Here is a 14,397-nt window from a genome sequence, read left to right as displayed (position 1 = left end):
GACTTACAATGACTTCCGGTAAACAAAGCCGCAAACTGTTATACAATCGGATATCCAAATCACACTGATCGGGCAGCTTTCAAATCGCGCAGTGCTTCCATGATTTGTAAGCTTTGGTAGTCCAGAAACAAGTGCAATACAATTTAATTCCACTTGCTCTGCAGCATGAAGCCAATTGCAGCAATGTTGCCATAACTCCGTTAAACATTTACAGTGTGGTGAAAGGCAAATTGGGTAAATTTACAGCACTCTACTGGGGAACGCAGCAGTGGACCTTTATTTCTGCACAAAAGCATTTGGTCACCAAGAGATGTTCCACCAATGACTTTCAACAATTGGAAGCTCTCACTAAATGCACCTGCAGGCACTATGGAGTGATTCATCCCCAATGTTCACAGCATAATGACTGAAGACTGAAAAGAGATCTAAACGCACAATGCTTTCATTTTAGAACATCAGCATTGTAATAGCAATACAAATAATAGTTATTCTTGTCAATCCAATATAAGCTTGAAAAGCCTCCTCTGATATTGTGAGTTCTGCCTGTCTGCTCTCCAAGTAGTGTTAAATGTATTAGCAGATTTGGATGCACTAATAAATTGAAGCCAAACTCCAGCTAATACATTATAATCAGTTATAGCAAGCAATGTTTTCCCTTTTTTACATGAATGAATAAAATCTGATCATTTTAAATCACCCCTGTCAGTATTAAGTGGTCTGTCTAATCCATGTAAACTGATTCTGCTGGAGAGGTCGTGCTGTGAAAAACAGACTTGCTGGCTGGATTACCAGATGAAAACAGAAGAAGAAAGAAAGCCTTAAGCCTTGTACACACACGCACCATCGGATTTTCGGCAGGGAATTGTGCGATGACAGACTATTTGCCTAAAATCTAACTTTCTGCCAACAAATGTTGGCTGGCAGGCTAGTAAATTTTCGGCGGACAACGGTCTGTTATCAGATTTTCCTATCGTGTGTACATAAGTCCGTCACACAAAAGTCCAAAGTACAAAACACACATGCTCGGAATCAATGCTCACCAAACACGACATTAGCAGAAGGTGCCCAAAGGGTGGTGCTCAAGAGCTGAAATTCCACGTAGTATGTCACTACGTTCGCATTTGTTGGCTGACAATTGTGTACCGTTAGTATGCAAGTAAAGTTCAGGGGACAAAAGTCTGACACTTTGTTGGCCAACAATCCGATCATGTGTATGAGGCTTTAGACAGCATAGACTGTGTGAAATTTGCATGATTCCCCCACCAAAACAGACAGTGCTGACAGAGGAATCCCTCCTGCTGAGGCATTGTATTCTCCCGGTGGGAGGCCTTGGAAGTCATCCCCGATGGGAGAAGACAGCGATTACTGCTAGCAGGAACTAGCGATAATCTCAAGTAAATTCTGCAGGCTTGTTGTAAACAAGTTGATCGATCGACCAACTTGGTACATTCAGCCTGTCCACACACTGTTTGAATCTCAGCTGTTTCCTGCTGAATCGGCCGAGATTTGAACCATCTATGGCCAGCCTTAAAAAGGAAACTAAGGCCCCTTTCACACTGGGGCAGTTTGCAGGCGTTATTGCGCTAAAAAAAGCGTCTGAAAACCGCCCCTAAACAGCCTCCGCTGTTTGTTCAGTGTGAAAGCCAGAGGGCTTTCCCACTGAAGCGGTGCGCTGGCAGGAGAAGAAAAAATCTCCTGCAAGCCGCATCTTTGGAGCGGTGAAGGAGCAGTGTATTCACCGCTCCTAAACCACTCCTTCCCATTGAAATCAATGGGACAGTGCGGCTATACCGCGGCTATAGCTGCGCTATACGAGGGGTTTTAACCCTTTTTCGGCCGCCAGCGGGGGGTTAAAACCGCACCGCTAGCGGCCGAATACCGCGGTAAAACAGCGCTAAAAATAGCTGTTTTACAGCCGACGCCCCCTACCGCCCCAGTGTGAAAGGGGCTTAATACAGTCATTACATCTAAGAACTGGTAAGCTGCAATACATTAAAATGTTTACTTTTGAGTTTAATACTGCTGTAAAGCTCTTGTAATTATATCACACATTTGTAAACTATCTCAAGCAAACACAGAGTACATACAGGTACCTGTTGAGAACTGAGAAAACAATTACCCTTCCTGCTGCCTGCACTGCTGTTTCCTGCTGTGACATGGAGGTCAGGAGGAGGAACCACTTAAAGCAGAACTTCACCCAAAAGGGGAAGTTGCACTCTCTCCCCCCCCCCCCCCCCCTTTACATTAGGTACATTTGATTTTGACAGGTACCCACTCCCTCACTTCCGGTCAGATCGATGTGGTGATCTAAACAGAAGTTCGGCCCCCCGTCCTTCCCCCACAGCCTTCTAGGACACATCACAGGTCCCAGAAGAATGCGGGACCAATCACAAAGCACAGCGCAACTCGTGCATGCGCAGTTGGAAGCGTGCTGTAAAGTCACATGGCTTCACAGTCAGTATACCTTAATGAAGATGCCGATGCCTGCAACCAAAGCCGATTGAAGAATCGGCTCAGGTGAGGACATCGCTGGATCCAGGGGCAGGTAATTATCCTTATATTAAAAGTCAGCAGCTACAATATTTGTAGCTGCTGACTTTTAATTATTTGGGGCTGGAGCTCCTCTTTAAGAACTGTGGGGAACCACAAAGAACAACACTCCCGAAAGTGTTGGTTTCCCAGCGGAGTTCATGGGACCATTTCTAAAGAAGGAGCTGAGTTCAGAGGTGTGGGCAGCAGAAAAGTAAGAATTTCCTCTGTTCTTTACATGCTTGCTTGATATAGTTTATATATTACTTAAAGGGAAACTTTTGTGACTAATTCAAATACAGCGATTATGACTTCTGAGAAGATGACAATCATAGTGCTGTGTTATTGATGAAGAAGAGCAGACTTCATATGTATTATGACTGAGAAGATGACAATCATTGTGCAGTGTTATTGAAATAAAAACGAAGAACATTTGCCCGTGGGACTTTAAATAAGGCATGATACATAGATAAAAAAAATTATATAAATTTATTAGATATAAAAAATTGACACATAAATATAAAAGTTGTTTGAAATATTAAGCCGGTTAATAACATACATTACAATATAAATTACATACAGTATAAAATATGCATCTACTTCTCCCTATACAAGTTTGATACAGCCATATTATTTGAATTACAAAGGAGACCATCCTATAACTTGACGCATTTCATTTATATATTTCACTTCTTCAGGAGTGGATGCCAAACATGTGATCTGTAAACTGAGAAACAGATACATACATTTTATTGTAACACTCCCTAAAGATACAGGGAGTACAGATGCTATAGATGTATATGTCCTAAATGAAAAAGGACACTGAACTTACTCTCTCTGGAGAAGAGATGCTTGAGAGGGGATATGATTTCACTTTACAAATACAATACTGGTGACCCCACTATAGGGATAAAATTAAGCAGTGGTCACCATTATGAGAGATGTTATTCCAGATCAAGCTTCAAGCAAATTTGTAAAGTGCTGTGAAACTGTTGCACTATATAAATCCTGTATAATAATAATAATTTTTAAGTCCTTTTTCATTTAGGACATGTATAGCATCTATACCCCCCGTATCTTTAGGGATTGTTACAATAAAATTTATGTATCCATTTTTCAGTTTACAGATCACATGTTATTTGGCATCCACTCCTGAAGAAGTGAAATATATTGACAAAATGCATTGAGTTAGAAGATGTCCTCCTTTGTATTGTAATTCAAACAACCTGGCTGTGTCAAACTTGTATAGGGAGAAAGTAGATCAGCTTGATGCATATTTTATACTAAATGTAATTCATACTGTAATGTATGTTATTAACCGGCTTGCTGTTTCAAACAACTTTTATATGTATGTGTCAATAAAATATCAATTTATTAGATAGATAATTTCTATGTATCATGCCTCAGTTAAAATCCCATGGAAAAATATTCTTCGCTTTTGTTTTAATAATACTGCACTATGATTGTCATCTTCTCAGTCATAAGAAAAAAAAAGAAAAATGATAATGAAGCAAAATTAGGGGTGTAGAAAAGCTGATTTGCAAGTCCCTTTTCATTTAGGACATATACATCTATAGCATCTGTACTCCCCGTATCTTTAGGGAGCGTTACAATAAAATTTATTTATCAGTTTTTCAGTTTACAAATTGTTAGGCATCCACGCCTGAAGAAGTGAAATATATTGACGAAACATGTTGTTGAAGGATGTCCTCCTTTGTATTGTAATTCAAACAACCTGGCTGTGTCAAACTTGTATAGGGAGAAGTAGATCAGCTTGATGCATATTTTCTACTGAATGTAATTCATACTGTAATGTATGTTATTAACCGGCTTGCTATTTCAAACAACTTTTATGTGTGTCAAGTCCTATCCAATAAATTGATATTTTATGATCTATGTATTATGCCTCATTTAAAGTCCCATGGCAAAAATTCTTTATTTTTGTTTTGATATGTATCTGGATGGAGGCATGGCACTGCGGGCAGCAGATCACAATGTTTTTATTTATTATAGTGCAGTGTTATTGCTGAAGAAGAATAGATTTCCTATGTATTGGCTGCCTCATAGAAAAATATTTGACTATAATAAACTATTTACAGATACGTAAACGCCAAAGACCACAGATTCTGCCTTAGTAGTGCGAGTATGAGAGTCATCCTATATAAACATGACTTCTCTGGATCTTGTTGACAACAGTAGTCTTCCTTTATTATTGGGGGCAGAATGTCACCGAGGAAGAAGCTCAGCACGGATAAAGCCACCAAGTTACATAACCTTTCACAGACAGCATATCCACTGTGTGATTTATGACTTTGCACATGCAAGTAAAAGGGGAGAGATGGGGGGGGGGGGGGGGAGCAAAAATAAACACAGGCCAGCAAAAGGCAGAGTTTATGTATTGGGGAGAAGATGTAGAGGAAACAGAAGGATTAATGTAAGAGGAGAAAATCTGGAGCCGCTCAGAGACTGTGAAAAGAAAAGGCTTGAAAAAAAATAAACATTCCCCTCTACTTTGTAGAAACAAGCAATGTTTACTTAGCAAATGTTGTTTACTTAAGCAATGATGACTTGCCTAAAATACTTAGCAGTCAGGTAAGCTCTGTATTAAGGCTGAAAGTGCAAATCAAACCGATTACGGCAGGCATCGTTTAAAGCCTGTTACCGTGTGCCTATGACTTCTACAACACACCGGAGGAGGTACATACATGGCACAATTTGGGCAAGGTTTAGAAGTAAAGATTCTGGGAGCGTGTTATAAACATACAACGTGGCATTCCAGGTACAAAACCAATCATGGATCATAGAATGCCACACAAAGCAATAACAGATAACTGATACCGGTCTGAGAGCAAAGATCAAAAAGAACGCATAACTTACCATAGATAATATGATATAGGCTGTATGAAAGGGTTTTAAAACATCCTCTAATGTAAGCTAAGTTGGCAACCAGGTGAGTATCGATAAAATCAATCTTTATTCCATCTTTCCACCTCCATCCCCTCCTTTATTCCCCTCACCCCCCCTTTTCCTGCTCCCCCCCCCCTTTTTTTCCTTTCTGGTTCTATAAAAAGAGAACAAATGGTAAAGCAGTGTCCTTCACTGTCCACAATCACTGTGAGGCCCTCAGCCTGGTGTTGTTTTCCTGAGCCCCCAGCCTTCGGGGATTTTACGATAGCCATCTATAATTGTGTGCACCCACACCAGGGCAGTTTACTACTATCCATTGTACTTGGAGTATACAGTGGAGTTGATTTACTAAAGGCAAGTCCACTTTGCACTAAGTGCACTTGCAAGTGCAGTCACTGTAGATCTGAGTGGAAGATTTGAAATGAGGGGAAGCTCTGCTGATTTTATCATCCAATCATGTGCAAGCAAAAATGCTGTTTTTTATTTTCCTTGCATGTCCCCCTCAGATCTACAGCAACTGCATTTCCAAGTGCACTTGTAGTGCAAAGTGGATTTGCCTTTAGTAAACAAACCCCTATATCTGGTTTTACTGTAATGTTTTACATTGTTGGAAACTGCCATCTTATAAATAAAAAATTTGAACAAAAAAAAAAAAAAAAAAAGGAAGAAAAATAAATCTTTATTCAATCCAAAAGGAGTACATACGTTACAAAACAGAGCCAACACTGACATGTATCAGCCCACAAGGGCCCTAAAGTGATACTGAAGTCTTCCTTTTTTTTTTCTATGAAAATAACAAACATGTCATACTTACCTGTTCTGTTGCAATGGTTTTGCACACAGCAGCCTGGATTCTCCTCTTCTGTGATCCTGGCCCCTCCCTCCTGTCAAGTGTCCCCACAGCAAGCAGCTTGCTATGGGGACACCCAAGCCAAGCAGCAGCCCCGGGAGTCTATTCAGGCACAGAGCTGTGTTTCTGCCATGCCCCCTCTCTCTCTCCTGAATGGCAAACTAACTTTGACAGCAGTGGGAGCCAATGGCGCTTCTGCGGTGTCTCAGCCAATCAGGAGGGAGACTCCCAGCCGGCCGAAACACTCGTGGACATCGCTGGACAGAGATGGGGCTCAGGTAAGTTATTAGGGGAGAGCCGCTGAACACAGAAGGCTTATTATCTTAATGCATAGAATGCATTAAGATAAAAAAACCTTGTGACTTTACAACCCCTTTAATCACGAGCTATAGTTAAATGCAGAAATAAACCCATCCATAAAACAGTTTCATTTCCAGCATAACACTCCCATTGGTTGTGCTCTCAAACTGTCAAACCATCCAATGGCTGGTGTCATAACTGATCACATGTGCATCATCATGGAAGTTGTAGAATAAACAGAGGCACAGATGGCAGCTTCCTTGGTTGAAAACAATAGGAGGGTTTACTTACATTTTAAAGCCCTTGTGGGTGAAACATGTCAGTGTTGGCTCTATTTTGCAACGTATGTACTCCTTTGGATTAAATAAAGTTTGATTTTATCATCAGTACTCACCTGGTTGCTGACTTCACCTTACATAGGAGGACTTTTATGTGTGGATTGGAGATAGCTTGTCAGTCACTGTGAGTGAAGAGAGCTCTAGCCCATCCTATGCCTGCAATTAGGTTGTAGTGCCATGTTCGCCTCGAACAAGTCAGACCTCATTATCAAAGGTTTCTATCCACAGAACTACTTTTCGCTTGATTTTTTTTTTTTTTTAATAGTTTTCGGTGAAGTCATTAGACTCTAAATGCATGAAAACCCTAGGAGATCAGCAGTTTCCAAGACTTTGCAGCCACTACTTCTGGTGCCAGTGAGGTCAGGCAAGTTCAGATCCTGGTGACCTCACTCATGTGAGCTCGAACTAGGAATCGGTCACTGTACTGGGCCAATCATAAGCGGCCTGGGCATTCCCCTTCCTTCAGCCGCAAATATATTATATATTATATATATATATATATTACACACACATATACACACACATACATACATACATACACACACACATACATAGATAGATAGATAGCGTGAATACATGCGGCTGTGGGGTGGGGAGTGTCTGGGCTGTTTATGATTGGCCCAGTACAGCAACAGCTTCCTGGCGGCCTCACTCAGGTGGGCTCGAACTAGGATCTGAACTTGCATGACCTCACTGGCACCAAAAGTGGTGGCTGCAAAATCTTGTAAACTGCTGACCTCCTAGGATTTCATGAATTTAGAGTCTATCGAAGTCATTGATAACTGTAAAAAAAAAAAAATCAAGCGAGGAGTAGTTCTGTGGATAGAAACCTTTTGATAATGAGGTCTGACTTGTTCAAGGCAAACATGGCACTACAACCCAATTGGTCCAAATCATTTGGTGTGGGGAGGGGGGATTATGGTGTGGGGCTGTTTTTCAGGAGTTGGGCTTGGCCCCTTAGTTCCAGTAAAGGGAACTCTTAAGGCATCAGCATACCAAGACATTTTGGACAATTTCACGCTCCCAACATTGTGAGAACAGTGCTGGGATGGCCCCTTCCTGTTCCAACATGACAGAGCACCAGTGCACAAAGCAAGGTCCATAAAGACATGGATGAGCGAGTTTGGGGTGAAGGAACTTGACTAGCCTGCACAGAGTCCTGACCATAACCGGATTTGGGATGAATTAGAGCAGAAACTGCAAGCCAGGCCTTCTCGTCCACATCAGTGCTTGACCTCACAAATGCGCTTCTGGAAGAATGGTCAAACATTCCTATAGACACTCTTAAACCTTGTGGACAGCCTTCCCAGAAGAGTTGAAGCTGTTATAGCTGCAAAGGGTGGGCCAACTCAATATTGAACCCTACAGACTAAGACGCCATTAAAGTTCATGTGTCTCAATACTTTTGACAATATAGTGTATTTGTGTCAGGTGTGTTTCCATTAAAGCCAGTTCAGCTCTGTGGAATATGTTGTGTTTAAAACATTAATAATAAAAATCAATCCAAAAGAAATATTCAGTATACCTCATTTCAGAGCGCCGCTCATGTGACTGCCCGCCACTCTCCTCTCCCAATTTGAGAAGTACAGCAGGAGGGGCTGAGAATTCCTCACTGACGTCAGCTGGAGGGAAAAGAGTGGTCGGGCGGTCACGTGAGCGCCAAGCAGCGCTCTGAAATAAGGTATACAGCAACATATTTTTTATACAGAACATACACTGGGACACATAACATTGAACAGAGGGGAAGCTATAAAAAGGTACACAAAGTTAAAATTACACAGCACAAGCACTCAAATATGACAATATTTCTGGGAGAATTTAGGAGATTAGAATACCATGTAGAGTCGACTCAATTCTGAATTGATGTTTTCTCACAAAATTAAAATATGTAGAAAGTGAACACATAGTATATGCACAAACAAGCAACTTATTGTTGTAAACAAAAAAAACACTACAAATAATACAATCCACATTTATGAAAAAAAAAAAAAAAAAAAAAAAACACACACACAACACACATCTATAAAAGAGCATTCAATACAAAAATAAGGTGAAAGTTTCTCAGGGGGACATCAGAAGAAGAGAACGGGGTAACAAAGGGGTATTTATCATCAGCACTATACAAGGTCATGTCAGCCACCTTTAAAACAATCTCATCTTCTCACTAAACCACAAGTCTTCTCCAATAAAACCAGTTATAAACAAGTATGAAGAAACCCATCCAATTCAATATCCTTAGATCTTCACATACACTTCTACATAAATAACATTGTCAATAAAATAAAACTAAAAAGGCAAAACAGTTTTTATTTCTTTCATTTGGATAGTGTAATTAAGGTTTATAACCCGTCACATTTTTTTCAGCATCTGTGTCCCATTGGGGAGATTTTCCGTCACTTCCTGTTCCTTAGCCAAAACAGGCAGCAAGAGGAAATCCCTGCTTGTCATCATAATTTGTGTCCCCTCTATTTCTGTTCTGGTGAAACCCAAAATTTGGGATTTTCTTCCACTCTCGGTGACAATGGTAAACAGGACAGTTAGAGAGGGTGGATCTCCCAAATGGTGCAACAGACAGCAATAAAACCTTGATAGGTGTTCTGATCCCTCTCCACTCTAAGCCCCGGTTCACACCGATGCACGTCAGTGCGATTTGCACTGCCGATTTCAATACGGCTTGCGACTTCATTTAACAGAAGTCCATGCAAGTCCCAATGAAGTTGGTAAAAAAAGTAGTGCTTTTTCATTATTGGTGTGACATGAGTCACGGTAATATAAAAGGTTCCATTGTCGGCAATGGGCTGTGACTTGTCATGCGATTTGGAATTGTTAAAATCGCATGACAAGTCACACCAGTGTGAACCTGGGCTAAAACTAAAAAAGTTTTGCATTCCAGCGGGTCCAGGGATTTGAAATCACTGCTCTTCTCTCTCTTCTCTGTGCAACTTCAGGACAATGGACTAGAACGATTCTGATTGGTCAGCACTGTCACAGTGAATCGCTCTAATCTGTCCCAGAAGCGAGGCACGGAGAAGAGGGAAACGAGTGGGGACTTCAAATCTCTGGACCGCTGGACCAGCTCTGTGGGAACAGCACCCCTGGGGGTACAGAGGGGTCTGGGGAGGGCCTATAGTGTTAGTTCACCTTTACATTTTTTCTGTAAAAGTGAACACTTTGAAATTCTGAAAAGTAGAATTTTTTCAACAACGAAGCAAAATAGCCCTCAATTTTCAGTAACAGACCAGCTAATATGAAGTAATTTAGCACATTCTAAATAGGTCCTGGGGAGCAAGGTCAAGGATCAGCACAGGTGACTATAGAAAGCAGCAAAGCTTTGGAATTCACACCAACATGGCGCCATCTCTCTATTACTTCCATCATTTAGCTTTAAGGCCTGGTTCACACCTATGCATTTTTTTTTTGCGCGTTTTCAGTTTTGCAGAAACACACTACAGTCCATTTAACATGGTTTCCTATGGATGAAGTTCACATCTGTGCATTTTATGGAAAGGGCCAGGGACTTTTTTCTGCTTTTTTGGTTCCATAGACTTCAATGGATGAAAAGCACGTATTGAAAAATGCAAAATGCACCTGCAATATGCAAACTACAACCTGCATAGGTGTGAATCAGGCCTAATGGATTGTGAAGGTGCAAGAGTAAGGCAGGCCATACATTAGACAAATTTCTTGTACAACTTACCTTTAGATTTACCAAAACCATACAATAGGAGGTCAACCCTAAACACTTTCAATTGATATGCATTTAGGCAGGCCCATGCACTACATAGTTGAAGGTAAATCTAAAGGAAATTGAATAATGTATGGCCAGCCTAACACATATATGGGGATCATCAAAGAAGACTAAAAAGCTACAATTGCAGTAAAGATATCACAGCATTACCAAACTCTGCTGTATTGAAATATACACTCAGACAAGTGGCACTCTGTTAGTGCCAGCTTCTGAAGGTGTCTCCAAATACTGTCAACATCTTTCTGTTCTCTTATCCATAATCCAAACAACCATGTTCATCACTTCCACCATGATGCTGCAATCTGGAGTTCTAAGGTGCAGCTGACATTACCAATATCAAGTACACCATACTAACTGACAGTTCCGTGTCCCACGGATAGGCAGAATCAGAACATAAATCTGTGCATCAGGACCGACCTGTCATTTTATATCCCTCTTTCCAATAAAATGCTTTCTATTTTCCAGATAAGAAACAATCTGTGCACACAGCAACAGCAGAGTGACACTTGTCAGCTGGAAGGAGCATTTTGTTACATAAAGGGACACAAATTAACACAAAACTGAAAAGAAACAAAGCAACAAAAGGCAACTGTACAAGCAAGGCCATGCATCAGATTATAGAAGCGACTGGAGAGAAAAAAAAAAAATCCTATCAGCCCTTTTACACTTCCCTTATGTATACAAAACATGATTTAAACTGCAACCCAAGCAATAGCTCATCTCAAGTGCATAAAGCATTGTTCTGGGCACATTATAAAATACAGGAAAGGAGGAGCAGCATTGAAGACTGAGGATCAATCCAGATAACCAATGCATCAACCAAAAGATGACATGACCCATTCTTACCTCTAAGGCTTCCAAGGTATTGAAGCTGGCAATTGCAAAGCCATCAATTATATCCTCCTCCTGCGAGCTGGATTCTCGCCTTTTACGTCTAGGCGGTCTGGCGTTTCTGGCTGAAGCGACTGGATTTTTACCATTCTGATTTGAATTCTCCTTTCCCAGGCCCCTTTCTGCTTCCGAGGCGGAGGAGGGGCTCTGGTTTCGGGGATCCCTGACAGATGGGTCTCTTCTCCTCACCCTGTCCCTCTGAGACCTGGATCTCCTGCTTTGCTGTTTCATTTTGACATCCATCGTCTCTTGATAAAGAAGAAAAAAAAAAATCCGCTAATTATAAATCCACAGGGAAAATTCCAATGAGTGACCTTGAATCCACAAATCCAATTACTAAGCACAACTGATACTGGGAAGAGGAGACACTGACGGCTTGTGGGAAGGGGGTGATTTGTGGGACAGATCTGGATAGAAAGATCCAATCCAGACACTTTCTCAGTAATCCACAGAGCCTTTAACAAGTGACAGTTCTTTTTTTTTGTGTTGGTTCTTGCGCCCAGATCCAATCCTGCTACTTAGTAGCCGGTGTGAGTGGAACTTTTGGGTGCCATTTAATGAAGGGTGGATGTGCCATGAGCCTGCCCCAGATGGTGTAGAGGCTGCAGTAGTATCATCATCCTCCTCCTGGTAGGGGGTCACCAATCCCTCATGGTGGGAGGACACCCCTCCACTGATGGAGATCTCTTTCTCTTCTTCTGTCGGTGGATCAATGTGACAGCAGATGCAGGGAATCCAGAGAAGAAAGCCCAGATCCTAATCACAGGCGCTGAGTGCCGAGCCTCCTCGGTGCCATTCTCTGTCCTCCTCCTCACATCCCATCCATTCTCGGTCCCGATCGATCCTCCCCCGCTCCTCCGGGTCACCGATCGTCCGATCCTACAACAAGACACAAACGGGGGACACGTTAGATCAGCGATCGGAGCTCTTAAAGAGACAGGAGGAAGGGGAGGAAATGTTCTTCTCTCTGAATTGTACAGTGCAGCAGAAAAAAAAGCCCAAAGCAGATAACTGACGTACTTCCGCCAGCCTGTAATTACCAGAGGAAGTGAGCGACTTTATTAGAGTTTAGATTTGGCTCCGGCGATTAACCCGCTGCTGGCAGGAGCCGATCGCTGCAAAGGGCTGTACAATCAGAGAGAGCCCCCTCCGATGTCACGATCATCGCGATCAGCACAGCCTAGCCCTGCCCGTCACACATCAACACAACACCGCTGGTTACCCACGGCAACCAATCACATTCTCCCACACTGCACTGGAAGCATGAGCGGGGGAACCTGATTGGCTGGAACTGCTCTCCCCTCTGTGTGGATGTACAGCAGTCATGTCACCAACACACATGATAATGGGGGCTATACTGCCTGCCCCCATATAACCATAGCAACCAGTCACTAGAAACTCTAATCAAACCTGCATGGAAGGGACCCCCAGATTTGTTGAAGATGATTTCCATTATGCTCATTATTACCAATCTATACCACCTACTGTGTATGTATGTATGTATGTATGTATGTATGTATGTATGTGTATATATATATATATATATATATATATATATATATATATATATATATATATATATATATATATATATATATATATACACACACACATACATATACACACACACCCACACACACACCCACATACACACACCTGTAGTAATAATAATAATAATAATAACTCCAACCATTCTATGTTCTTGAGGCCTGATTCACACCTATGCATTTTTAGGCTGGATTCACACCTATGCATTTTTAGTGCTTTTTGCATTTTGCAGATTTGCACTACAGAATGTGTTCCATAGGAAACCATGTTAAATGGACTGCAGTGCAAATCTGCAAAATGCAAAAAGCACTAAAAATGCATAGGTGTGAATCCAGCCTAAAAATGCATAGGTGTGAATCAAGCCTTAGTGCTTTTTGCATTTTGCAGATTTGCACTACAGAACGTGTTCCATAGGAAACCATGTTACATGGACTGTAGTGCAAAATGCAAAAAGCACTAAAAATGCATAGGTGTGAATCCAGCTTTAGTACCCCAGGCATGCAAACTGCTGCTCATCCCCAACCCACAAAATCCACAGAGCTACCATATGTAGAGGAAAAGATCTGAAACATATGTATATATGGAAAATATCACATGTAGAGGAAAAGATCTATACCATATACTATACACACATACATTTTATTATATATATATATATATACATACACACACACACACCTATAATAATAGATCTAAACATTCTGGATCTCCCTCCCACATCAGCCTGATGTACTGTCAGATAAGGACCCACAACACCCTCCATTAGTACCCCACGCACGCAAACTGCTGCTTACTCAACCCACAAATCCACAGAGCTGCCATACACTATATTACCAAAAGTATTGGGACACCTGCCTTTACACGCACACAAACTTTAATGGCAGCCCAGTTTTGGTCCGCAGGGTTCAATATTGAGTTAGCCTACCCTTTGCATTTATAACAGCTTCAACTCTTCTGGGAAGGCTGTCCACAAGGTTTAGGAGTGTGTCTATGGGAACGGTTGACCATTCTATTAGAAGTGCATTTGTGAGGTCGGGCACTGATGTGGACGAGAAGGCCTGGCTTGCAGTCTCTGCTCTAATTCATTCTAAAGGTGTTCTATCAGGTTGAAGTCAGTACTCTGTGCAGGCCAGTCAAGTTCATCCACCCCAAATCTGCTCATCAATGTCTTTATGGACCTTGCTTTGTGCACAGACATGTTGGAACAGGAAGGTGACATCCCCAAACTGTCCCACAAAGTTGGGAACATAAAATTGTCCAAAATGTCTTGGTATGCTGATGCCTTA

The 14,397-nt window shown here is 41.6% G+C and overlaps 1 protein-coding gene across 8 annotated transcripts in view; it reads right to left on the bottom strand.

The window, feature by feature from the left end:
- The window catches only part of FBRSL1 (fibrosin like 1), a 754,265-nt gene that overhangs the window by 614,522 nt on the left and 125,346 nt on the right, over positions 1 to 14,397 (bottom strand). For all 8 annotated transcript variants that reach the window (XM_073628367.1, XM_073628336.1, XM_073628382.1 and 5 more), the window contains exon 2: positions 11,519 to 12,442. In XM_073628367.1, the coding sequence (XP_073484468.1) occupies positions 11,519 to 11,806 (288 nt within the window). In that variant the 5' untranslated portion in view covers positions 11,807 to 12,442. The remainder of the gene's footprint in view (positions 1 to 11,518; positions 12,443 to 14,397) is intronic.

This window comes from Aquarana catesbeiana, linkage group LG01 (assembly GCF_042186555.1).
Source record: "Aquarana catesbeiana isolate 2022-GZ linkage group LG01, ASM4218655v1, whole genome shotgun sequence".
In the NCBI taxonomy this organism is placed as follows: domain Eukaryota; kingdom Metazoa; phylum Chordata; class Amphibia; order Anura; family Ranidae; genus Aquarana; species Aquarana catesbeiana.
The sequence above is the reverse complement of the archived record's forward strand: the minus strand, read 5'-3'. Positions and strand labels throughout refer to the sequence as shown.